This window comes from Orcinus orca, chromosome X (genome assembly GCF_937001465.1).
Source record: "Orcinus orca chromosome X, mOrcOrc1.1, whole genome shotgun sequence".
NCBI classification, from domain to species: domain Eukaryota; kingdom Metazoa; phylum Chordata; class Mammalia; order Artiodactyla; family Delphinidae; genus Orcinus; species Orcinus orca.
Window position 1 is genome coordinate 102875781 of NC_064580.1, and position 27941 is coordinate 102903721.

Consider the following 27941-nt stretch of genomic DNA (forward strand, 5'->3'; position numbering starts at 1 on the left):
ATTCAGCTAATGTATATTGACCATATACTATGTGCCCAGGCACTGGGGATGAAGCAGTGAACAAGACAGACAGGATCCCTGCTCTCCTCAAACTCAACCCTTGCTGGAGTTAAAGAGCAGGACTAATATGATCTGCTATTAAAAAAAAATAAACTTTTGCCTGTTATGTAGTGATGTTTGAGGGATGTGCTTCGACTCTCTATTGTATATAAATTCAAATACCAACAAAGTGGTGTAGCAGTTAGAGACTATGAATATAAATAGACTCATGCTTCACTAATTTGTTATGGATATTAGCTTGCTTTTAGTGTTTAAACGGACAGATGGAGCCAACTTTATTTGTAATACAGGCATATTATATATCTATTAAGCTTTTGATAATTATTTTTCAGAACCAACAAGCCAAAATAGCACAATTGTACCTCCCATTTGTTGGACTGCTTTTGGAAAATATACAGCGACTAGCAGGTCGAGATACCTTGTATTCTTGTGCAGCCATGCCTAATTCTGTAAGTAGTAATGTGTTTCTATTGGCATTTTATCCTGTTTTATTGACTGTATTCAGAATTAGGGTCATACGCTGTATGGTCTCAATAGTGCACCTTTTACAGCATTTTAAATTTATACTTCTTCCTGGAGCAGTGCTTCTCAAATCTTAATGTGCATATGGATCACCTGGGGAATGAAGACAGAGATTCTAATGTGGTAGCCCTGGGGTGGAGCTTGAGATTATGCGTTTCAAACAGGCTCTTGGCTTTTTCTCGTCTAAGGACCATACTTTGAGTAACGAGGTCCAAGAGAACACCAAGAATCCTCTGTGCTCAGTGTTTTCTTTTTAATATTTGCTGCTGTTACATGCCTTCATATATTGATTCAACCGGAAAACTGAACAAAACATTCACTTTGCAAAATATTAGGCACCAGGGATTAAACTGTATTCCTTTGCTTCTCCTCCTCTTTGACAGCCTCCTTACAGCACTTGCTGATGAGTGGCTTTTAACTCATCACAGTTGGTCTGTGCTTTTTTCTCCCCTTAGAATCTTAGAGTTGAAAGGAACTTTGGAGGTGATCAGTCTTCCACTTGGCAAAACAACATTTTGCCATAGTAGTAATGAAAACTTTCCTTCTCACATTAGATCTACAAGATTTTCTACCCACTGGTCCTAGTTTTGCCTTCTAGTGATACATCCATTTCTACCTCCACGTGATACCCCTTCACACATGTCCCTTCTCAATTTTTCTTCAGGCCAGATATCTCCACTTCATCATTTGTTGTTTCAAACCCTTTACATTTCTTGGTTGGAGTCTTCTGGACATGCTCCATTTTACCAATTGCCATTTTAAAATGTGGCGTATACTTTACAGTCTGTCCAGTGCGACTAATAACTCCTGCCCCCCGCCCACTCCACGTTCTGTCTGGCCCAAGATCACCTTCACATGTTCAGTAGCCAAGTCACATTGTTGGGTGGCAGGTGAAACTGTGTCCTTTACAGCTTCCTTTGGAAATTCCCCATAATAAATGTCCGTAGATTTGTCAAGCCTACCCTGGGTTCCTGAGAAAGCTGCTTTTAAGCCTCACTTGATTGCCTGTACCTCCCGATTATGTAAATCAGCTAAATGTGGACGCTATATCGCTTACCTGGGTGGCAAGCAAGCCTTTCTTCACAAACACAGTTACTCATGCTTATGCTTACTCCACAACATTTGACAGTGATATTTGGAAATATTTTACTTACCTGTTCTTTCTTTTGCAACTCAAGATCATGTAGGGCCTCTGGTCACACCTCTCTTTCTAGTATTGCCCTTGCTTCAAGGAGGAGAATGGAATCATGTTCAGATCACACCAGTTTGCAGCTTTTACCAGCCACCTAGAGTTGTGTCACTTTGCCAGAGGTCATGGTTGTAACAGTGTACCAGGATCCATTTTCTTTTTTGTGTGTGTGGTACGCAGGCCTCTCACTGCTGTGGCCTCTCCCGTTGCGGAGCACAGGCTCCGGACGCGCAGGCCCAGCGGCCATGGCTCATGGTACCAGCGCCACCAGGGAAGCCCCCAGGATCCATTTTTAAAAGAGATGTCCCCTAAATACCAATACTGATATGTGATTTAGACTTTCACAGTGAGCTTTGTTTAAAATTAGGGTACCATCTCATTGTTAATTCCGATTTCTTATCCTAGTGTACAAATGTATTTAAATGACAGAGGTATCACACTGTGTTACAGGCATCCAGAGACGAGTTTGCATGTGGCTTCGCTTCACCTACAAGTAGAGGGAGTCTGAGCACTGACAAAGACACCGGTAATTAAAAGTCCTTTAAAGATTATACGTGGCATGGCTGTTTAGAAATGTACCCTATACTTCTCTGTATTTTTGAAATATTTCATAATAAAAACTATACATAGCACAATCTCTACTAAAGTTTAATTAAAATCTTACACTTGCAGCCACATTTCTTTGCTTAGGTTTCCTTGTCTCAGCTTGTATAAAATTTAGCTTAGTATACTAAGAAAATAAAGGATAATGAGAAAAACACTGGTTTCCAATCATCTGTCTCCAGTCCTGGACAAGACACTTCCTTTTTCTGGGCCAAATTTCCTTATCTATAAAATTATCTAATTGTTTGCCTTTATTTATGACTTGCAAGGAATTTCTTGTAGTTTCATACACGTTAAAGTGTTTCAAGGGAAAAAAATTGCTTACCCTTTATTTGGCTTCTTATGGTGTTTTGATGTAATATATAAACTTCACATTTTAGATGACCAAGATCTATTTCCTAAAATATGTCTTTACTTAAATTAACCCAGTGCTTAGTTTTAAAATTATTTTTGACAGTTCCTCCTGTTGCTAACAAGGACTTGGCTTTTTTCCAGCTTATGGGTCTTTTCAAAATGGACATGGAATTAAGAGGGAAGATTCGAGAGGTTCCCTCATCCCAGAAGGAGCAACAGGATTTCCAGATCAGGGCAGCACTGGTGAAAATGTAAGAACCTAAGTATATAGGATAACCCTAGTGATGTGTTAAGCTACAGCAGTCTTTCTTTTTATGCAAATAGGGGTCTCTCTACTCTCCTGTAGTCTGTACTGGATCTTTAAAAAGCATCCCATAATGCTTGGATGTTGTAGCAGTTCCTTCCTATCCTGGCACCTGCTGCTTGGATATTTTAAAACTGTTTATAGAGGATAAGGCATTCATCTTTAAGAGTTCCAACTTTGAATACTTCCTTTAACCCTAGCACTCTGTAAACCTGTTCTAGAGAGGGAAGGTTCAAGTTTAAAATGCCTAATGTACCTTGTCACTTAAATCACTCCCTGGCAGGATTCAGCTTTTTATTCTTTTGTAATAGAGTAATGACATTAACATGGGAGAAGAAAAATTAGGTCCCCAAATGGATGATCTCAGCATCCCAGAATCACTTAATCACAATATATTCTCTAACTCTTCTATCAAATTATTTCAAGCCTGACATTGAAGTTTGGGATATGTCTGCCTTGAGACAGAGAAACCTCACTTTAGACCAGTAAAGCCTTGTCACGCTGCTACGTAAAATCAGAGAATCAAATAAAATTAGAGTTAGAAGGGTCCATAAAAATAATAAATTCCAACTCTCAATTTACAAATTAAAACTGGGATTGTGACTTAGGACAACCACACAACTATGGCAGGGCCAGGCCTGAACCCAGGTTTTCTAATTCCGGCACTTCTTCTCCTAGATCATGGCATTCTTAGGGTGCATCTGGGGAACTTTATAAAAATGGATAGCTGAGCCTCATCCCCAGAATTTCTGTTTCTGTCAGTCTGGGGGCTTGCTCATTTGTATTTCTAAGTTCCCAGGTGATGCTGATGCTGCTGGTTGGGAACCACCCCTTGAGAACCACTGGACTATATACTCCATTGAGTCTTTGCATAGTTAGTAATTTAATCATAAAGGTTCTTATTTCACACCATTTAGAATTAAGACAACAGACACTGTCATAGGTAAGACACATAAAGGACAAAGAGGTTAAATGACTTGCCAGTAGCCACACAGCTAGCAAGCGTTCAGGACCTAGATGTTTTGCTCCAAGTAGACGTTCTTGGTGAGTCCTAGATTAGTAAATATCTATCCCCAGCCCAGGTTAGCTCAGCTGAAAGTATTGGTTTCTAACAAGGGTACATTCGTTAGGAGATTGTCATTGCTGTATTCATACAAATCCCCAAATAAGTCAGATCTTGTCATTTTTAACTGATATTTTAACAAAAGTCACTAAATAATAGGAACATCACTGCTTTGAAGTATTACTGGGTCCTCCTTAGTAAAATTATCTTGTAATGTCATTAAGCCTTTTTAAGATAGATTTTCTGACCTATTATTTAGACGTTGGATTTTAATAAACTCTAAGGAGAGATTGAAGTTAAAGAGTTTAAAATGCTTCTTATGCTTCGATGTACCTTAGTTAAGTTTCTCCTTGACGTAAAAGCTATTTTTTCCTGGAATAGCCACATATGATTATTCAAAATGTTTTCTTACTAAAACACAGGACCTATGGGAATGAAACATACACAGTATATTCATAGCTATATCTTGATGAAGACTGCAAGGTAATTTCCAGTGATATTATTAGGTACAGTAGCAAAGAAGAGTCAGCCCATTTACCTTCCAAATGTGATATAAAATGTGGATTTATGCTTAGAATTTTCCCAAACAGGACTAATGGTTAAAACAGTTATTGAGTTAAAGGCTATGGGAAGCTACAGTACCAATATTGTTTCAGAAAAGTCCTATCTTTGTATTACAGACTCGGCAGAGTTCTGCAAGGAGTAGTGTATCTCAGTATAACCGATTGGATCAGTATGAAATCAGAAGCCTCTTGATGTGCTATTTGTATATAGTAAAAATGATTTCTGAAGGTGAGTTACCAGCATATTAATCGTGGACTGTACTCCACCCTCACAGGTTTACAAGTTCATGCAACAAATATTTGACCATCATCTGCATGTAGAACACATGCACATTAGAAACAGAACTTTGAAGACTCTGACCTTAGAATGTTCCTATATTTTAACTTAAAATAGGTTCATTTCGGTCATACAAGTTTGATTCTTTGCAATAACTTTTTTTTTGATTTAAAAATTAGTTTCTAAAGTGAGGCAATAGTTTTAGAAGTGCTAAACATTTTTTTCATGCAGAGCATATAATGCATTAAATGACCAACGTAAACAGAAAAAAATAACAATAACCAGTTAACACTTTAGCTTTTATTTGACCCAGGATCTGGAAAATCAGAAGCAAACAAAAAGACAGGAAGGGTTCTTTGAGGGTAAGGAATGTCGTTGTTATCTCTTGCAGTACCATTATACAGTTTTGCATGGTGTCACATTCTTTTCCAGGCTCTGTTCTTTTTTCCTTGGTGTACAATTGTATTATTAACTAGTATTACCATTTCCTCTTTACCTTATAAAATATAACCAAAGGATTTTCATAAACTGCATGTCCTCTGGAAGTAAAATCTTACTCCCAATACCACATTTGTTTACACAATTCCCTCCCCTTTCTTCCTTTTCTGTTTTTGCTCAAAAAAAAAAAAAAAAAGCACCTGGGTTCTGATCATCATAATACAGTAGTTAAATTTTACTTATTTTCTATTTTTTTATTTCATTTTTAGTAAATATTAAATCTTTTTTTGTAATAAGGCAGCACATAAGAACATAAAATAAGTTGATAGTTAACTCACTTACAAACATTGAAACAAATCAAAAGCTAGATATGAATGGTTAATTCTAAAGTATATTAATAAAACAGGTTTAAATAACTAGAATCTTCAAGTTCTAAGAATGTACGATTTAGAGTAAACATCAAAGATTATTGAGGCTATGTGATAAGCCTCCATGTTTGGGGAAAGAAAACAGTAAAGGGAAATCATTTTCAACTCTGGTGGTATTTCATTCCAGGAGATAACGGATCAGTTAATAACTACAGCCACAGCTCACTGTTTTTGTCTCCCCACAAGGTGAAAAATGGGGGAGTATAGAAAGTGACTGCTAATATGTATGGGTTTTTTTTCTTTAGGGTGATGAAAATATTCTAAAACTGGTGGTTTTATAAGTTTTTAAATGTACCATAAACTACTGTATTGGGCACTATTTAAATGGGTGAGTTTTATGGCACATGAATTCACTCAATAAATTTGTCTTTTTTTTTTTTAAGGCCCAAGAGGCAACATGGAAAACAAAAAACTGGAGAGAAAAAGAAAAAAGTAGTTGAATACCACCACAGCCCAGGGAAAGTAAGAAGGAGGGTGGTAGGGGGAGAGAGAGAAGGAAGGAGGAGAGGGAGATGCATCGTTGACTAGTTCTCCTCTCCTCCACCCAGTACACGTGTGCACACACCCCCACATGCCCACATGCCACATACAGTGTTAACCAGTGACAAGCCACTGGCTGCTTTCTTCATGTCATGGGTAAAACCATAAATGCTTTGTTTCTTGAGAACTTCATAGTTCCCCCTCGTCTTACAGTCACATCTCCTCTTCATCTTTTGTAAGTGTAAAGTCATGCTGCATGGTATCTGTTAAGTCATACTCGTTTTATTCCAAAAAATATCTGCTTCTTGGTCCTTCTCAATGAATGTATTCTAGTTACCTTGTCAAGTCCAGTAAATATTTCACTTTCGTTATACCTTGTCAAGTCCAGTAAATATTTCACTTTCGTTATACCTTGTCAAGTCCAGTAAATATTTCACTTTCGTTACTCTATATGCATTTAAATGTTGAACTCTTACAGTCATAAACAGTAGCAACTTAATTTCAGCAAAAAGATGGTAGACTCTACACTTCCATATCAAAGTACAGGGATTCTGAAGAATGAGTTTCCTTCTCTGTAGCTGAAATTTATTAACTGGCAATAATTCACTGTTTCAAAGTCTTAGTCATTTGCCCAACTTTTGTGTAGGTCTCATTGCTTTGTATATTATATTCTGAGAAGTGTATCAGAGTCAGGGGTTATCAATTACACAGTCTGAATTGACAGCAAGACTGTTCTCTTGGAAAAGAAAAGCAGTCTCCTTAAGAGAAAGGAAGAGGGAAAGCTACTTCCTTCTTCCTGGCTGTACCCCGGCTTTTCTCTTTATTGTAGACCCCAAAGTGGAAATCTGGGTCTCACCTTGTGGCTCATCAGCACCAGCTGCACCTGTAGATTCAGCAGTATGCTTCCTCGCAGTCACCTCTTCATTGGAAGGTGGCTGGTTACAGCTATGTCTCACCGAAAATCCAGTTTTGTATTGAGAAAGACGAGCCGCTGATCTTTTCCCACGAGATGTATAGTCAAGAGGAAATACATATGAAGGGGGCTTTCCCTTTCTCTGTGTAAAATGAGGAAATGAGTTAGTATCATCAAGCGTATATTCATCTGTAGTTGCAGGTACTAATGGAGTAGGTGGGTTTTCTCCCGCAGAAACACTGGAAGGGCTCCAAGAGAAGTGACTCTGAGCTCTACGCTTTTGTGTGGAGCTCTTCTGTGTGAAGATCGATTTCTTTTGTGCACTGCCAAGCCTGTCTTCAGGACGGCTTAAGTCACCTTGAAATCCATGCCCCCCTTGAGCGCCAGGTGCAGATGTTAAAGGAAGACTTGCAGGTGACTTCTGGTTGGCACTCCTTCCTGTGGGAGGCCTGCTGCTGTTAGAGGAACTCTCCAGAGGGGTCTCTGGCACCACAGTGGGGTCCTTACTATAAAATGGAATTGGAGGCTCGGAACTCTGTTGCTGTTCCTTTTTGTCTCCAGATTTCATCTGTTCAGTATTTGATGGCATTACCCGTCTGTAGGGCGGACGCAACTGAAATGTGGGTGGAGGGTCCCTGACTGTAAAAGCGAGCCCCTTCTTTTGAGTGCGGAAAATGAAGCCGTCATCACTATCAGAACTAGAAGGATAAAGCTGTTGCTCCTTCAGCTTTAGTCTCGCATAAAGCCGTTTATTTTCTTCTTTCAATTTATTCCTTTCTTTTGTGAGCTCAGCAATAACCTTCATATTTTGTTGTTGGATACGGTCATATTCTTTCTGTAGCGTCTTCCTGTATATTTCGTTCACTGAACAGCGGTCACATACTTTGGAGCTTAACTTACGTTGCAGGTCATTGATGGTGACATTCAGGATATTCTGTTGCTCCAGCAACTCTTTAATTTTGGCTCTGGAGCCCGCCTGCCTTCTGTCTGCCAATCGCTCTTTCCTCAGACTGGTTAGTTTCCCGTGGAGACGGCGTAGCTCCTTGTCATGGACCTCTTTTAGTGTTAGCCAGGCTTTTTTAAAAGCGTCAGAAGACAAATCACTGACGCTAACCTGCATTTCACCTCTTGCGGGAGAGCTCTGGCCACTTTCCTTGTCTCCTCCACCCACGTTGCCCGCCTGCATCTCGTCTCCCTGACTGGGACTGGGAAACAGTGGAGACAAACCGCCGCCGGCCAAATGGTGGAAGGGCTGCTGACTAGAGCTGGGCCGCGGACGGGACGAGAGTTTCACCCCTTCTACAGACCTGCGAAGAGGCTTCAGAGCACAAGGCCGGTGTGAGGATGGCTCGGGGGTAGACAGAAGGGCCCGGTTTGGCAGCGGAAAGGAGTTCCGAGCCTCCTTTTGGCGGGAAGAGCCAGTGCGCAGAAGACGAGGCCTGCGAGCCGGCCTGTAACGAGAGGCCGGAGAGACCGGAAACGCGGTGACTTCTGGGAGAGCCATGCTACGCTGAGCCGGAAGGGCGCCCGAAGGCGGAGGGGTGGACCGGAAGTCAGCGCTCACTTTATTTTTGAAACAAATCTAATTTGACCTTATGTTAGCATCTTATTCCTGATGATCAGTATTTTATAAACGTTGAAAACTATCAATACTCATGGTCTTGAGTAAATTGGGGAAATAAAGTCAAAACCCACACACTCTTCCCTCCCTGTCACCCCTCCGTTTAGCCAACATTACCTAGTGGTCCATCCCTATCTTCAGAGGCTCTCGCGGGGCAGGCCATTACGTCATTGCCTACTTTTTTTTTTTTTTTTTTTTTTTTTTGTGGTATGCGGGCCTCTCACTGTTGTGGTCTCTCCCATTGCGGAGCACAGGCTCCGGACGCGCAGGCTCAGCGGCCATGGCTCACGTGCCCAGCCACTCCGTGGCATGTGGGATCTTCCTGGAACGGGACACGAGCCCGCGTCCCTTGCATCGGCAGGCGGACCCTCAACCACTGCGCCAGCAGGGAAGCCCCGTCATTGCCTACTTTTGCGATCCCTACCAGGTTTTTAAATTTGGAAGTGGACCTGCTGACACCATTAGTTATATCTGAACAGGATAAGAAAGGAATGGAAAGTTAAGTGAGGGCAATATTTTTCTTTTTAAAAACGTCTCCATGAGTGTTTTTGAAGTAAAAAAAAAAAAAGGAACAGCTCCAAAGAGAAGTATATGTGATAGGTTTAAGGGACATTTATATCTGAAATAGTTGTTCCATTAATGTGTCTGTATGTTTGTATATTGCCAGGACTTCAAGGTTGATAATCCGAAGGCAAAGAGGAAAAAGAAAGTTATCAGTCTCTTCCTCTAAAGTTTAAAGTTCTCAGACTGTTTGGTTCGCAGAGCCCTTTGAGTAGCAGGCGAAGGTGCTTGACCCTACCTTCCGAAAAGTGTACTTAAACGCACCATCTTGCATAAAATTTTAGGAAGCTTATTAAAAATCCCAGGTCTACTTCCCTTCCTCTGTCTTCGGGGATGAAGCCATCCGAAAGAACGTTTATAAAATACATAAAAATAATTGTTGAAGTTGAAATAATTACAGATTAAAAGGTATATTTGGGATTAATTTAAAAGAATACAGTGTGGGTATTGGGCAGTGAGATGAGATAGGAGGAGAGGGTATAGATGAGACAGAATTGGCTGTGAGTTAATGGTTGCTGAAACTAAGTTATTGGTACTTTGGAGTTCACTGCGCTATTTGCTGTAAGATCTATGCTATCTCAAGACGTAACACTTTATTCATTCCATTTTCAGATACACTCTTAACCTACTGGAATAAAGTATCTCCTCAGGAGCTCATAAACATCCTTATACTTCTAGAGTAAGTTATATTAACTTATTTTCATAAAATTTCCTCTTATTTTTGGGAGCTTAATTTTTATACATAATAAAATATTACCCCCTTTCTGTTTTCAACAGCATATTTGTTAATAATGTAGGAAATGTTAAACTATTTTGATAGTTTAGAGGCTGATGTACAGGTTCTTAACACACAGATAGAAGAAAAACATGGAAATGAAATACTTGTGATATTATAGAAAACTCTAGCTAATAATAGTGCATCCTTGCAGACCATCAGGAGTCTTTCTGTGATCTGGAAAACTGGAAGTGGCATCAGCTGTCCTAAATCATTCATTTAGAGCAGATGCTGGCTTAATGGAGCAGCTTAAATGTTGGAATTTAGAATTTGTACTCTTATGTAGAGCTGAGTAATTCTACTCACTTCAGAAATGCATATATATATATATATTTCCATATATATATATATATATATCTCCATTGCAAGGTCCTTAGGGAAAAAAAATCTAGCCTTTTTCCTAGGTGGAGGTTGGAAATTGTCCTATATTGTATGCTGAGCTATTTTTACGTCATTATTGAAAGCTAAAAGAAAAATTAGAATGAAATGTAAGAAATTTCTAAATAAATAGTACACATATATGATACCGTGTGTGTCTACCAAAACACAAAGAGGGTAATCTATGCATAAAAACTTAGTAAAGTCTTTCAAAATTTTGCAGAAAATGTCAGCAAATAAAAGTTATGATTAAAGAAACTACTCTAATTATATTGAAATGTTTACTAATGAAAATATATGATGTTGGGGATTTACTTTAAAAAAATAAAGGCGGTAGGGAGTGTGGAGGGAGAGCATGGGACCTGTTTGGGGTATAAGTTAAGAATGGCCATGAGCTGATAATTGTTGAAGCTGGTGGGTGCTGGGTATGTGGGATTTAGTTTGCTGTCCTCTTTACTTTTGTATGTGTTTGAGATTTTCCATACTAGAAAGTATTTTAATGCCATTATAAAAAATATAGCAATTGCCCCAATTGCTTAAGAACCTTTTTAGGTGTTACTGACTGTGCTAGAGACCTTTGGTGTGGTACACACTATAAAGTACAAGGGATGATTTGCATTGACGGTTTTTAAAAAAAAATACGTCATTAGAATTGTATATGAAGACATGGAGCTTTTTGGTGTTGATGTAATTGTAGCAGATAAATGTAGAAAGATATAATATGGCAAGTAGTTATTTGCATATTTATTTTTGTATACCGAAACATTATTGTAATATGATTTTAAATGGGTCGTTCTTTGTGACACATGAATTTTCAAATATTACTTGTTAAAATGCAAAGTATGGTAATATCTTACTAACATGCTATTGTTTTTCTTTCTAGAGTATGTTTGTTTCACTTTAGATATATGGGGAAAAGAAACATAGCAAGGTAATTCCCATAGCACTGCAATTTCCACTTTTTTTCTTCTCTTCCAACAGAGGGCAGCCTTAATTATGCCATGTATAACCTAGATGATTCATTTTGAGTTGACATTAGGATACCCATGATTTAGTTAATGCGTGTCAACTCAACGTTGAAATTAATCTGATGTGAACATTTTTAAAGTTTTCCAGAGGGTAATCGTTAGACTGATATGCAGAGTTTCTGCTCTAATCCTAGAACAGATGCTTGTCTCTTCTGAAGGATGTGAGAAAGGGCTAGATCAAGGGGGAGGCAGGAAATCGTAAAGTGAGGACAACTGTAAGATCTGTACTTTTATCTACAACCTGTCAGTACTCACCTCAGTTACTAACGTGAATAGAAATCCCCGACAGCAATTGGGACATGCACTATATATTATTTATTTCTTCTTTTTGCTGTGTAAGTCTTAGTGAAATAAATACTTAAGGAAATGTTTGAGGAACTGTAAGGAAAAGATTACTTATTTCAATAAGATATATTTCAGGGGTAGAGTTAGTCATTAAAGGAATTCAAATAGAATTCTTTTTCTAAGTAAATTCCATGGCACTTCCAAAAACTAAAGAGGCTGTTTGGATGGGGTTTATTGCTGAGTCTCTGGAACATCCTAATAATTCAAGGGATGATTTCCACTGTCTTCCCAGCACTGGGAACTGGTTTAGACCTAGTATGGTAACTACCACCATGAACCTTAACCTCTAAGATTCTGCTGACCCGCCCTCTATGTTTATTAGAGGATAGACAAACTCCTTTTCTTCCTTAGTTCCTGTATTACCCGGTTGTAATTTTTTTTAATGGAACCTTAAAATTAAAGGAAAACAAAGAAAAATGTGCAAATAGACATGTTTATAGAGTAAAAATTTCTGCTCCAAGTTTAACTTGGGTCCAGAAACAGATTAGATAGGCACTCATTCTTAAACATCTAACGCCAGGAGTTCTTCCACCTTACGTCAACTCCTAGTATCCCTCTCACTGTTTTCTCTGACTCTTGCCTTTCCTTACCTCCTGAGAGAAGACTGGATCTTACTGGAGTGTTGTCCACTTCACTCTGATATTTTTGAGAAGAAGAAGGGAAGTAAGAAACTCCCTCTAAATTCCTTACTTGTATTCGTATAGTATAAACTATTATAATATACATTAAGCTTCATACAATTTCCAGTGATGCCTCATTGAAGCCAAGTAAATACTGAGCATAACACAGTGTTTATGTGGAAACCTCGTCATTTATTAGTTTAAAAAATCTAACGTTGAGATGTATTCTCAGAGTGCTCCATTTCCTAACTTTAACATTTATTTTAGGGTGCATGATGCCTGGATGTCAAAACACTTCGGAATAGACCGAAAATCGCAAACCATGCCAGCTCTTCGAAACAGATCAGGAATAATGCAGGCCCGGCTTCAGCATCTTAGTAGCCTGGAAAGTTCATTTACACTTAATCACAGTAAGTGAAAAATGTGTGTAGGGTACCCATTTGAAACAGATATTAATACTATTTAATCTTAAAGAAGTACTGGCTTAAATTTCCAATACAATTGGTAATCATTTCCCATACATAGATACAATTGCATATCTCTGTTTATGAACAGTCATTTCATCATATGTGAATATATGATAAGATATGCATGGATTTTTCAGCAATTTTAGGTAATGATGGGTTTTTTTCTTAGTTCAATATCAAGGAAGTTAATTTTCCCTTTGAATTATTGTTCTTATATTATTTTACATTCGATATCCTTTATTCCTACTTTAATGCAAATAACGGCATCTTGATATAATAGTATGTATAATATTTGTTTAGAGTTACTATTGTTCATTCAGTGATCTTAAGGGATTATCCATGCTGAGCTGACCGCAGAAATCAAAGAACTGTAAATAGTATTTTGACAAAGATGTATTTCACACAGGTTGAAGTACTGACAAGTCGAATAGGACAAGGAGGAAGCTACAGGGTTATATAAATGGAAGCTATCCTCTGAGAAACAAATATTAATAAAAAAGTCAAAGAGTGAGATAAACGTTCATTTCCACACAGTCCTTTGGGGATTGCATAAAAGGAAGCCAGCAGAACTGGCTTTGCGATAGGGCTAATAATAAAAGCAAATGTCTTGAGCAGATGGACCTGAGCTAATAGAGTCAAGACCTTTAAAAAAATGCAAGTCTTACAGCCTTCAGCTTTGCTCTTTGTCACTTGTAAAAATATCAGTATAATGAACCTATGTATTTCAGTTGGCCCAGATGCTTTGTTTTCCTCCTGATTTAGAAACGTCTCATACCATTGGCATCATTGAAAACATCTGGCCATAGGGCGCCACTGTATGTAATGTAGCTGCATTTCTATGAGTTTCTCATTTTTGCACACATAATTAACAGCACAGCCTAAAATGCCTCCTGCGTTATTTCCTGGTTACATCACCATAGTTCATCACTGAAATCTTGTCTCCAAAGAAGGGGGCACCTAATTATTTGTTGCAGAGCTGTTGATACAGAGCTGAAGTAAAAATTAGTGGAATTGATTAACCCAGACCATATTTGATTAAGGAGTAAATACAGTGAAACTCATTAAGTCTGCAGGTATTGAAAGCCTGCTTTCTTTGTGTTTGTCTCTCTCTCTGAGTCTTCGGAGGAGAAAGTCATTCAAAACCGTTATGTGAATCTCTGTGTTGGGCAGTTTTAATTTTCTTTGTTTTTAAATCCCAGGTTCTGCAACAACTGAAGCAGACATTTTCCATCAGGCACTTCTTGAAGGCAATACTGCTACTGAAGTTTCCCTAACAGTACTAGATACCATATCATTTTTCACCCAGTGCTTCAAGGTAAACATGAAGAGTTAGAACTCAGTCGGTATCATTGCAAAGAAAATATTATGCAAAAACTAATTAGTCAGACGAAGCTTAGTATAGTATAAAAGCCCCCAGTGAGCAGTCAGGAAACTTGGATGGCAGACCTGGTTTGGCTCCTGTGTGACCTTGGGAAATCACTGAGACTCGTGTGCCACATCCATAAAATGAGAGGATTGGACTAATTTGCCCTGAATTTCCCTTCTCTTTTATTTTCCTGTTTAAAAAACAGTTTTCTTTCACACTTCTATGAAAATATCCAGTCATTTTTAGCCCAAATTATGATTGAGTCAGTTTATCCAAACACCCGTTGTGATGAGGTATCTTGTCAAGCCAGATGATGTCCAGGCAGACCGGCTGGCTGGCTTCCCTCGTCAGGTGCCTGGTGGTTTCTCTCAGATGCTTGCCTCTCGATACAAATCATCATTGCTAGGATTAAAAAATAAGAAGAAGAAGAAGAAGAAATTAAAAGCAATTATCTTGCAGGGTTGTTGAAGGTGTAAAATGAGATAATGGATGTGAGAGTGCTTTGAAAAGTAAAGACTGTATAACTATAATGAAGGGTAACAGTAGTGGGAGAACTCAAAAGTGAAAACTCTTGCTGGCTTTTCATCTGAGTTATACAGATTTTTTTTCTTTTCTTCCCCCCTTCTCTAAGTAATTCAGTTAATTGCTTCAGCCCTCTGGATTTACTATGGAAACCTGGCCTGTGCTTTTCAAAGAGGCTTATCAGGGAAAACTGAATTAGATACTAATAAGAAATAGGCTGCAAAATCCCTTTATGAAGTATTAAGTTCTGATTCATATGCAACCCAAATTCATTTTTTATTGTGCCAGTAAGTAAGACATTTGGTCTCAAGGTTTGCATTGTATTCTTTCCTCCTATCCAAATACTTCTTATTTGTTTAACATACATCTCTTGGTAGATGTCAGGCACTATCCTAAGTGCTTTAGAAATATTAACCCACTTTTTTGTCGTGGGTCTGGAGGTGGAAAAGAGGACTGCAAATGGGCACCAAGGATCTTTTTGAGATGATGGGAATGATTGGGTTGTAATGGTTGCAAAACCCTGGAAATTTACCAAAAATAATTGAATCATGTACTTAAAATAGGTAAATTTTGTGGTATGTAAATTATACCTTAATAAACTTAAAAGTACAAATGTGAACTCACCTTTAATCCTCACACTAGCTTCGTGATATAAATACTGTTATTTTTCCCATTTTAAAATGAGGAAACTGAGGCTCACAGGGAAGTTAATGTCACATAGGTGGTTAGTTAGCAGAATCAGGATTCTGATCTAGGCCAGTTGTCACAAGAGTCCATGCTTCTAACCACTACCCCATGCTTATTAGAAGTAGACTAACAGAAATATCAAACACCATTCAGGGATTCTGGCTATCAAGGTTACCATTAAATCTGTTACAGGTTTGCATATTGTTTTGGTTCGTTGTTGTTATTTTTGGCCAAGTTGTAACCTGGTAGTTAGTTTCTTGAGGGATAGGAGAGCAGGACTGGAGGTGTTAACCAATGCATTTTTTTTTTAAAGTTTCACAAACCAATAGATATTTCTCTACAATTTGTTGTTTCTCTTATATCTCTATTTGCAAGGAACATTTAAACAATTTACGTAGTCTGTTCAATTGTGATCCCTCTTATTATCTCCACTCATAGAGGGTTTAATTTGTCACCAGTGGCTAAAGATATCTTATACTAAACATACATTTAAAAGCAAATTAGATAATAGACTTTTAAAATGGAATTGATGTTTTCCTTAATTCTTACATTACTTTGTCAGAGAAATACAAAGCCTGGTTACCTTGTATCCATTTTTAATTTACTGATTTCTGAATTGAGGAGCAATATGGTTAGGTTAATAGAAAATACTCTTCCCATACTAGTTCTGTATTTGCTGTGTTATACTGGAAAAAGATTTTTTTCATCTATTTCAAATTATGGAATTAAGTATAGATGTAGTTTATATAGTATTTTGAGATTTCCAAGTTGAAAGATGGCACAGATGATTTTAGATTATGTTAAACTTTTTATTGTTACTTTTCAAGCAGTGGTTTGATAAACAGGTTGTTGGTAAAGCCTGTTCTCTCATTCTAGGGGGAGCGGCATAAACTATTTCTGCAAATTTTTTTTTCATGTTTTGTAGAGCCAACTTTTAAATAATGATGGCCACAACCCGTTAATGAAAAAAGTATTTGATATTCATCTTGCTTTTCTTAAAAATGGGCAATCTGAAGTGTCGCTGAAACATGTCTTTGCCTCACTGCGAGCTTTCATTAGTAAGGTAAGAGCAGAGCTTTGTGGCTGCGAGTGGCCTTGCTTCATAGCAAGAAGGAAAGGGGAACAGGGATCATTGCGAAGACCTCTCCAAACCTCAGATAAGGAAGCCGTTAAATCCTACCTTTGTAAATATTAGAACAGCAAAATGCGTAAAGAGAGCCTGACCAGGCATTCCCTAAAATCAGCACGTGCTTTTTATTTTGTCCTGTCATTCCTTTCTGAAGAGTATCATTTTAAAATTACCAACTGCCAGTGTTTCTTCTCTTTTGCTTCTTTTTAAAGTATTGTCACGCTGAAGATACATAAGCTGTGAGGGTACTCGTGTATAAGGACTTTGAAAGCAGAGACCAAGTCTTATAACCCCAGGGCCTTGTATGATGTCTTGCAAATTGTAGGCACTCAATACATGTTCAGATGAATGAATCCTTCCTTTCAGTGCGAATTGTATCGGTGGGCTCTAAATGTTCAGGCCATTTACCTCATCTAAACTAAAACTTCAGACTAGGCTTTTAGGAATAAATATGACTGAAACAGATAGCAAGATTTATTTCTGATCTGGTTTTGATAGCTTTTAAACATAATTAAAAGCATCAGGAACCAAGATGGAGTTAAAATTAGGGAAAGGCACAGTCTAGGCCTCCGCTCTAGTATGTGTAACTCCAACAAGACAAATTCAGTTAACCAATTTTTGTAATAGGATAGCTGAGCATGGAAAACTTTTTTGTCACTATTTGTATGGCAACTTACAGGGTTTAATTGATATAAAAATTAGGTGATCTTGAAGGTTTATTTTTAAATTGACGTTCTTTTTTTTTTAAATTTTTTAATTTTTGGCTGCGTTGGGTCTTTGTTGCTGCACGCGGGCTTTCTCTAGTTGCGGCGAGCGGGGGCTATTCTTTGTTGCGGTGCGCGGGCTACTCATTGTGGTGGCTTCTCTTGTTGCGGAACATGGGCTCCATGTGTGCGGGCTTCAGTAGTTGTGGCACGTGGGCTCAGTAGTTGTGACTCGCAGGCTCTAGAGCGCAGGCTCAGTAGTTGTGCAGGGGCTTAGTTGCTCCGCGGCATGTGGAATCTTCCCGGACCAGGGCTTGAACCCGTGTCCCCTGCACTGAGAGGAAGATTATTAACCGCTACGCCACCAGGGAAGCTCTAAATTGCCACTGTTTAATACAATTTTTTTAACATCTTTATTGGAGTATAATTGCTTGACAATGGTGTGTTAGTTGTTGCTTTATAACAAAGTGAATCAGTTATACATATACATATGTTCCCATATCTCTTCCCTCTTGCATCTCCCTCCCTCCCACCCTCCCTATCCCACCCCTCTAGGTGGTCACAAAGCACCGAGCTGATCTCCCTGTGCTAAGCGGCTGCTGCCCCCTAGCTATCTGTTTTACGTTTGGTAGTGTATATATGTCCATACCACGCTCTCGCTTTGTCCCAGCTTACCCTTCCCCCTCCCCATATCCTCAAGTCCATTCTCTAGTAGGTCTGTGTCTTTATTCCTGCCTTAGCCCTAGGTTCTTCATGACATTTTTTTCCTTAAATTCCATATATATGTGTTAGCATACGGTATTTGTTTTTCTCTTTCTGACTTACTTCACTCTGTATGACAGACTCTAGGTCCATCCACCTCATTACAAATAGCTCAATTTTGTTTCTTTTTATGGCTGAGTAATATTCCATTGTATATATGTGCCACATCTTCTTTATCCATTCATCCGATGATGGACACTTAGGTTGTTTCCATCTCCGGGCTATTGTAAATAGAGCTGCAATGAGCATTTTGGTACATGACTCTTTTTTTTTTTTTTTTTCAGAAGAGTTTTCTGAAGTCTTTATTTGCAGGGGCTTTTAAGGACTGAGTTTATACATTTGTCTTTTTTTTTTTAGCATCTTTATTGGGGTATAATTGCTTTACAATGGTGTGTTAGTTGTTGCTTTATAACAAAGTGAATCAGTTATACATATACATATGTTCCCATATCTCTTCCCTCTTGCGTCTCCCTCCCTCCCACCCTCCTTATCCCACCCCTCTAGGTGGTCACAAAGCACCGAGCTGATCTCCCTGTACTAAGCGGCTGCTGCCCCCTAGCTATCTGTTTTACGTTTGGTAGTATATATATGTCCATACTACTCTCTCGCTTTGTCCCAGCTTACCCTTCCCCCTCCCCATATCCTCAAGTCCATTCTCTAGTAGGTCTGTGTCTTTATTCCTGCCTTAGCCCTAGGTTCTTCATGACATTTTTTTTCTTAAATTCCATATATATGTGTTAGCATACGGTATTTGTCTTTCTCTTTCTGACTTACTTCACTCTGTATGACAGACTCTAGGTCCATCCACCTCATTACAAATAGCTCAATTTCGTTTCTTTTTATGGCTGAGTAATATTCCATTGTATATATGTGCCACATCTTCTTTATCCATTCATCCGATGATGGACACTTAGGTTGTTTCCACCTCCGGGCTATTGTAAATAGAGCTGCAATGAGCATTTTGGTACATGACTCTTTTTGAATTATGGTTTTCTCAGGGTATATGCCCAGTAGTGGGATTGCTGGGTCATATGGTAGTTCTATTTGTAGTTTTTTAAGGAACCTCCATACCGTTCTCCACAGTGGCTGTACCAATTCACATTCCCACCAGCAGTGCAAGAGTGTTCCCTTTTCTCCACACCCTCTCCAGCATTTACTGTTTCTAGATTTTTTGATGATGGTCATTCTGACTGGTGTGAGATGATATCTCATTGTACTTTTGATTTGCATTTCTCTAATGATTAATGATGTTGAGCATTCTTTCATGTGTTTGTTGGCAGTCTGTATATCTTCTTTGGAGAAATGTCTGTTTAGGTCTTCAGCCCATTTTTGGATTGGGTTGTTTGTTTTTTTGTTATTGAGCTGCATGAGCTGCTTATAAATTTTGGAGATTAATCCTTTGTCGGTTGCTTCATTTGCAAATATTTTCTCCCATTCTGAGGGTTGTCTTTCGGTCTTATGTATGGTTTCCTTTGCTGTGCAAAAGCTTTGAAGTTTCATTAGGTCCCATTTGTTTATTTTTGTTTTAATTTCCATTTCTCTAGGAGGTGGGTCAAAAAGGATCTTGCTGTGATTTAGGTCATAGAGTGTTCTCCCTATGTTTTTCTCTAAGAGTTTGATAGTTTCTGGCCTTACATTTAGGTCTTTAATCCATTTTGAGCTTATTTTTGTGTATGGATTAGGGAGTGATCTAATCTCATACTTTTACATGTACCTGTCCAGTTTTCCCAGGACCACTTATTGAAGAGGCTGTCCTTTCTCCACTGTGCATTCCTGCCTCCTTTATCAAAGATAAGGTGACCATATGTGCGTGGGTTTATCTCTAGGCTTTCTCTCCTGTTCCATTTATCTATCTTTCTGTTTTTGTGCCAGTACCGTACTGTCTTCAGTACTGTAACTTTGTAGTATAGGCTGAAGTCAGGGAGCCTGATTCCTCCAGCTTCATTTTTTGTTCTCAGGATTGCTTTGGCTATTCGGGGTCTTTTGTGTTTCCATACAAATTGTGACATTTTTTGTTCTAGTTCTATGAAAAATGCCAGTGGTAGTTTGATAGGGATTGCATTGAATCTATAGATTGCTTTGGGTGGTAGAGTCATTTTCACAATGTTGATTCTTCCAATCCAAGAACATGATATATCTCTCCATCTGTTTGTATCATCTTTAATTTCTTTCATCAGTGTCTTATAATTTTCTGCATACAGGTCTTTTGTCTCCATAGGTAGGTTTATTCCTAGATATTTTATTCGTTTTGTTGCAGTGGTAAATGGGAGTGTTTTCTTGATTTCACTTTCAGATTTTTCATCATTAGTGTATAGGAATGCCAGAGATTTCTGTGCATTAGTTTTGTATCCTGCTACTTTACCAAATTCATTGATTAGCTCTAGTAGTTTTCTGGTAGCATCTTTAGGATTCTCTACGTATAGTATCATGTCATCCGCAAACAGTGACAGCTTTACTTCTTATCTGGTTTGGATTCCTTTTATTTCCTGTTCTTCTCTGATTGCTGTGGCTAAAACGTCCAAAACTATGTTGAATAAGAGTGGTGAGAGTGGGCAGCCTTGTCTTGTTCCTGATCTTAGTGGAAATGCTTTCAGTTTTTCACCTTTGAGGCCGATGTTGGCTGTGGGTTTGTCATATATGGCCTTTATTATGTTGAGGAAAGTTCCCTCTATGCCTACCTTCTGCAGGGTTTTTATCATAAATGAGTGTTGAATTTTGTCGAAAGCTTTCTCTGCATCTATTGAGATGATCATATGGTTTTTCTCCTTCAATTTGTTAATATGGTGTATCACGTTGATTGATATGCGTATATTGAAGAATCCTTGCATTCCTGGGATAAACCCCACTTGATCATGGTGTATGATCCTTTTAATGTGCTGTTGGATTCTGTTTGTTAGTATCTTGTTGAGGATTTTTGCATCTTTGTTCATCAGTGATATTGGCCTGTAGTTTTCTTTCTTTGTGACATCCTTGTCTGGTTTTGGTATCAAGGTGATGGTGGCCTCGTAGAAAGAGTTTGGGAGAGTTTGGGAGTGTTCCTCCCTCTGCTATTTTTGGAAGAGTTCGAGAAGGATAGGTGTTAGCTCTTCTCTAAATGTTTGATAGAATTCGCCTGTGAAGCCATCTGGTCCTGGGCTTTTGTTTGTTGGAAGATTTTTAATCACAGTTTCAATTTCAGTGCTTGTGATTGGTCTGTTCATATTTTCTATTTCTTCCTGATTCAGTGTTGGCAGGTTGTGCATTTCTAAGAATTTGTCCATTTCTTCAAGGTTGTCCATTTTATTGGCATAGAGTTGCTTGTAGTAATCTCTCATGATCTTTTGTATTTCTGCAGTGTCCGTTGTTACTTCTCCTTTTTCATTTCTAATTCTATTGATTTGAGTCTTCTCCGTTTTTTAATGGTTTATCAATTTTGTTTATCTTCTCAAAGAACCAGCTTTTAGTTTTATTGATCTTTGCTATCGTTTCCTTCATTTCTTTTTCATTTATTTCTGATCTGATTTTTATGATTTCTTTCCTTCTGCTGACTTTGGGGGTTTTTTTGTTCTTCTTTCTCTAATTGCTTTAGGTGCAAGGTTAGGTTGTTTATTCGAGATGTTTCCTGTTTCTTAAGGTGGGCTTGTATTGCTATAAACTTCCCTCTTAGAACTGCTTTTTCTGCATCCCATAGGCTTTGGGTCATCATGTCTCTATTGTCATTTGTTTCTAGGTATTTTTTGATTTCCTCTTTGATTTCTTCAGTGATCACTTCGTTATTAAGTAGTGTATTATTTAGCCTCCATGTGTTTGTATTTTTTACAGATCTTTTCCTGTAATTGATGTCTAGTCTCATAGCGTTGTGGCCGGAAAAGATACTTGATACAATTTCAATTTTCTTAAATTTATCAAGGCTTGATTTGTGACCCAAGATATGATCTATCTTGGAGAATGTTCCATGAGCACTTGAGAAAAATGTGTATTCTGTTGTTTTTGGATGGAATGTCCTATAAATGTCGATTAAGTCCATCTTGTCTAATGTATCATTTAAAGCTTGTGTTTCCTTATTTATTTTCATTTTGGATGATCTGTCCATTGGTGAAAGTGGGGTGTTAAAGTCCCCTACTATGAATGTGTTACTGTCGATTTCCCCTTTTATGGCTGTTAGTATTTGCCTTATGTATTGAGGTGCTCCTGTGTTGGGTGCATAAATATTTACAGTTGTTATATCTTCTTGGATCAATCACTTGATCATTATGTAGTGTCCTTCTTTGTCTCTTCTAATAGTCTTTATTTTAAAGTCTATTTTGTCTGATATGAGAATTGCTACTCCAGCTTTCTTTTGGCTTCCATTTGCATGGAATATCTTTTTCCATCCCCTTACTTTCAATCTGTATGTTTCTCTAGGTCTGAAGTGGGTCTCTTGTAGACGGCATATATATGGGTCTTGTTTTTGTATCCATTCAGCCAATCTTTGTCTTTTGGTGGGAACATTTAGTCCATTTACATTTAAGGTAATTATCGATATGTATGTTCCTATTCCCATTTTCTTAATTGTTTTCTGTTCATTATTGTAGGTCTTTTCCTTCTCTTGTGTTTCTTGCCTAGAGAAGATCCTTTAGCATTTGTTGTAAAGCTGGTTTGGTGGTGCTGAACTCTCTCAACTTTTGCTTGTCTGTAAAGGTTTTAATTTCTCCATCAAATGTGAATGAGATCCTTGCTGGGTAGAGTAATCTTGGTTGCAGGTTTTTCTCCTTCATCATTTTAAATATGTCCTGCCAGTCCCTTCTGGCTTGCACAGTCTCTGCTGAAAGATCAGCTGTTAACCTTATGGGGATTCCCTTGTGTGTTATTTGTTGTTTTTCCCTTGCTGCTTTTAATATGCTTTCTTTGTATTTAATTTTTGACAGTTTGATTAATATGTGTCTTGGCGTATTTCTCCTTGGATTTATCCTGTATGGGACTCTCTGTGCTTCCTGGACTTGATTAACTATTTCCTTTCCCATATTAGCAAAGTTTTCAACTATAATCTCTTCAAATATTTTCTCAGTCCCTTTCTTTTTCTCTTCTTCTTCTGGAACCCCTATAATTCAAATGTTGGTGCGTTTAATGTTGTCCCAGAGGTCTCTGAGACTGTCCTCAGTTCTTTTCATTCTTTTTTCTTTCTTCTGCTCTGCAGTAGTTATTTCCACTATTTTATCTTCAGGTCACTTATCTGTTCTTCTGCCTCAGTTATTCTGCTATTGATCCCATCTAGAGTATTTTTAATTTCATTTATTGTGTTGTTCATCGTTGCTTGTTTCATCTTTAGTTCTTCTCGGTCCTTGTTAAATGTTTCTTGCATTTTGTCTATTCTATTTCCAAGATTTTGGATCATCTTTACTATCGTTATTCTGAGTTCTTTTTCAGGTAGACTGCCTATTTCCTCTTCATTTGTCAGGTCTGGTGGGTTTTTATCTTGCTCCTTCATCTGCTGTGTGTTTTTCTGTCTTCTCATTTTGCTTATCTTACTGTGTTTGGGGTCTCCTTTTTGCAGGCTGCAGGTTCGTAGTTCCTGTTGCTCTTGGTGTCTGTCCCCAGTGGCTAAAGTCGGTTCAGTGGGTTGTGTAGGCTTCCTGGTGGAGGGGACTAGTGCCTGTGTTCTGGTGGATGAGGCTGTATCTTGTCTTTCTGGTGGGCAGGTCCATGTCTGGTGCTGTGTTTTGGGGTATCTGTGGCCTTATTATGATTTTAGGCAGCCTCTCTGCTAATGGATGGAGTTGTGCTCCTGTCTTGCTAGTTGTTTGGCATAGGGTGTCCAGCACTGTAGCTTGCTGGTCGTTGAGTGAAGCTGGGTGCTGGTGTTGAGATGGAGATCTCTGGGAGATTTTCGCCATTTGATACTATGTGGAGCTGGGAGCTCTCTTGTGGACCAGTGTCCTGAAGTTGGCTCTCCCACCTCAGAGGCACAGCTCTGACTCCTGGATGCAGCACCAAGAGCCTTTCATCCACACTGCTCAGAATAAAAGGGAGAAAAAGTAGAAAGAAAGAGAGAGAGAGAGGGAGGGAGGGAGGAGGGAAGGAAGGAAAGAAAGAAAGAAGATAAAGTAAGTAAAATAAAATAAAGTTATGAGAGGGAGGGAGGGAGGAGGGGAGGAAGGAAAGAAAGAAAGAAGATAAAGTAAGTAAAATAAAATAAAGTTATTAAAATAAAAAATAATTATTAAGAAAAAAAATTTTTAAGAAGAAAACAACAAAAAAAACGGACGGCTAGAACCCTAGGACAAATGGTGGAAGCAAAGCTATACGGACAAAATCTCACACAGAAGCATACACATACACACTCACAGAAAGAGGAAAAGGGGAAAAAATCATAAATCTTCCTCTCAGAGTCCACCTCCTCAATTTGGGATGATTCGTTGTCTATTCAGGTATTCCACAGATGCAGGTACATCAAGTTGATTGTGGAGCTTTAATCCGCTGCTCCTGAGGCTGCTGGGAGAGATTTCCCTTTCTCTTCTTTGTTCTCACAGCTCCCAGGGGCTCAGCTTTGGATTTGGCCCCGCCTCTGCGTGTAGGTCGCCGAAGTGCGTCTATTCTTCGCTCAGACAGGACGGGGTTAAAGGAGCCGCTGATTCGGGGGCTCTGGCTCACTCAGGCCGGGGGGAGGGAGGAGCACGGTGTGCGGGGCGAGCCTGCGGCAGCAGAGGCCAACATGACATTGCACCAGCCTGAGGCGCGCCATGCGTTCTCCCGGGAGAGTTGTCCCTGGATCCCGTGACCCTGGCAGTGGCGGGCTGCACAGGCTCCCCGGAAGGGAGGTGTGAGTAGTGACCTGTGCTCGCACACAGGCTTCTTGCTGGCGGCGGCAGCAGCCTTGGCGTCTCATGCCGGTCTCTGGGGTCCGTGCTTTTAGCCGCGGCTCGCGCCCGTCTCTGGAGCTCCTTTAAGCAGCGCTCTTAATCCGCTCTCCTTGCGCACCAGGAAACAAAGAGGGAAGAAAAAGTCTCTTGCCTCTTCGGCAGGTTCAGACTTTTACCCGGACTCCCTCCCGGCTAGCCGTGGTGCACTAACTCCCTGCAGGCTGCGTTCACACTGCCAACTCCAGTCCTCTCTGTAATACAGTTTTTTGGATAAAGAAATAAATGGAAAACTGAGTTCAGTGCAAGCGTGTTACGAGAAACTAAGGGAAAGAGATTCAGAAATAATTCATTTAACGAACAGTTACTGGGTAGGTACTTACTGATGTCAGATATTGTTTCAGGGATACAGTCCGAGGGTTTACTGTCCAGGAGAGGGGAACACACACACACATTGATGCACATCCACAAATACCATTAGTCTAAAAGAAGTCTATACAGAGAACTGAGGGTGAATAGGAGAAGGACGGGAAACACTAATTTAGCAAAAGTTTCTCTGCAGCACTGGAGTTAGGATTTAGTATGGACTCAGCAAGAGATGAGACTGAAGAGGTCGATGGGGACCAGATGATTATGTCCTCATCTTAGGAGTTAGACTTCATCTTTTAGGTATCAGGGAGCATGAAAGCACCATAATTAGATTTTTATTAAGAAAACTGTTGCGGGTGGGGGAAAATCTCTTTAAAAAGTAGCCTGGAAGCCTAGTCTCTGCCTTCATGAAGCTTTCAGTGGGTAAGGAGGGTGGGGCAGAAAATAAACAAGTAAATAAAACAGTAATTGTCACAAATTCTAGGAAGGAACCAAGGTGTTGAGATAGAGAATAATGATTTGTGGGAGTTACCTTACTTTAGATAGGTTTGTCACTTTTAAAATGAGACCTGAAATATGAAAAGGCGCCAGCTGTTTGAAAAGCGTAAGGAAGAACATTCTAGGGAGAAGCACAAGCATGTGCAAGGGCCTGGAGTTGGGATAGAGCTTGAAATTCTGGGAACTGCAAGGCCCGGTTTAGCTGGAATGTAGGGAGAAAAACAACATAGAAGGGGATGGAAGAGGAATCTATAGAGGAGATGAGAGGGAGCGGTCACAGAAGCAGGAAAAAAGGCAGGAGAGAAGGATATCATGGAAGCCACAGGAGAAAAGAGTCTCAGCATTATTATGCAGTACAGAGTGGTCTAATAAGATAAGGTGGAAAGGGAGTCCTTGGGAATTGGCAGTTACAAGGTCATTGATGATTTTGGTCATTGCCCACTCAGAGAAGTGATGTAGGTAGAAGTCTTCTTTTTTTTTTTTTAAAGTCAGGAGATGTCACATTAAAGTCTCCTTTTTAAAAAAAATTATTTAGTTAGTTAGTTAGTTAATTTTTGGTTGTGTCGGGTCTTAGTTGCAGCACGCGGACTCTCTAGTTGAGGCGCGCGAGCTCAGTAGTTGTGGTGCGTGGGCTTAGTTGCCCTGCAGCATATGGAATCCTAGTTCCCCGACCAGGGATCAAACCCACGTCCCCTGCATTGGAAGGCGGATTCTTTACCACTGGACCACCAGGGAAGTTCCGGTAGAAGACTTCTTACAGCGGATTAACTACACTAAAGCTATGCTTTCCCTTCCTTTATTTTCATACTAGAGTATCTTGCCCAACAAGATTTGGTTTAATCCGGTGAGACTATTGATGAGATCTTTCAATTGCCAACTAGAAAACATTTATTAAACTTTCATTATCTGCATAGCATTGCACTTGGTGTTACGGTGATAAAACGAAGATAGGTTCCTATAATATGGGTTTAAATTCAATATTCCCAAGAAATAATTTTGCAAGGGTGGCCCTCTAGCTTCACACTCCCTGAGAAACATCCATTGTGTACCCTGGGGCAGCTTACTACTTGCTTCCCTAGACATGTAAGCATGGAAGATTGTAATAAGCCTATGTTATACGTATAGTTTATTTTCCACAAAACAGAGTGAATATGTTCTCAAGGTAGCAGCCACTTGCGTGTTTTGAGAATTAGTTACTTTTTTTACTCTTTTTCTATGCCAACATGTATTTTGATCAACAGTTTATGAATAGAGGATGCACATGTTTATGTTTGTGTGTGTACACTTCATCTATACCTCATTTTGTTTAAAGATCAACTTTATTTGCTGAATAGATGCCTGGTATAATTTTCTCAGCATTTGGAAGTTCATAATATAAGGAACTGTTTAAATATAAAGCAAAAGAGTAAGTAATGCAGATTGTCCTAACCATTTTTAAGGCCCAAATTGAGACCCATCAATCATTCATCATTTCAGTCATTCATTAATTTAATACATATTACTGAGAACCTACTCATCTTCTTTGCCAGACCATTATGAGCTTTTCTTAGATCCGTAGCACTTATAGTCAGTACCTCACATTTTTGTAGAGACTTGTATACTGACTTGCATCGTTCTGTCATTAGTACATGCTGGTCTTTATGTTTTTAACTAGTTTGGGTTCTCCAGAGCGGAGCCCTAGCCTTATGTTGATTTTGTATCCTCAAAGCACCCAGCATAGTTGTAGGTGAGAATATAGTAGGCACTTGGTAGTTGATTGGCTTTTATGATTGGGTTTTCAGATACTTACTTATGTTTTTCCTGTTCTTTAGTTTCCCTCAGCCTTTTTCAAAGGAAGGGTAAACATGTGTGCTGCATTTTGCTATGAGGTTTTAAAGTGCTGCACATCAAAGATTAGCTCAACCAGGAATGAAGCCTCTGCACTTTTGTATCTTCTGATGAGAAACAACTTTGAGTATACCAAAAGGAAAACCTTTTTGAGGACACATCTGCAGGTCAGTGAAAACCAAAGCTCCTCTTCTTTCTTCTATTCAATCTTTAGCCTCTATGTCAAGATCTAGAGCTACCCAATCCAGTACAATAGCTATTAGCCACAGGTGG

At 39.0% G+C, this 27941-nt stretch overlaps 1 protein-coding gene across 4 annotated transcripts in view; it reads left to right on the forward strand.

The window, feature by feature from the left end:
* DOCK11 (dedicator of cytokinesis 11) overlaps positions 1-27941 on the forward strand; it is a 194327-nt gene that overhangs the window by 121362 nt on the left and 45024 nt on the right. For 3 of the 4 annotated variants that reach the window (XM_049704674.1, XM_049704672.1, XM_049704673.1), the window contains 10 exons: positions 393-509; positions 2222-2297; positions 2870-2979; positions 4776-4887; positions 9989-10055; positions 11413-11460; positions 12790-12932; positions 14189-14304; positions 16490-16627; positions 27653-27835. In XM_049704674.1, the coding sequence (XP_049560631.1) occupies positions 393-509; positions 2222-2297; positions 2870-2979; positions 4776-4887; positions 9989-10055; positions 11413-11460; positions 12790-12932; positions 14189-14304; positions 16490-16627; positions 27653-27835 (1110 nt within the window). The remainder of the gene's footprint in view (positions 1-392; positions 510-2221; positions 2298-2869; positions 2980-4775; positions 4888-9988; positions 10056-11412; positions 11461-12789; positions 12933-14188; positions 14305-16489; positions 16628-27652; positions 27836-27941) is intronic. The other variant, XM_049704675.1, reaches the window with a different exon arrangement.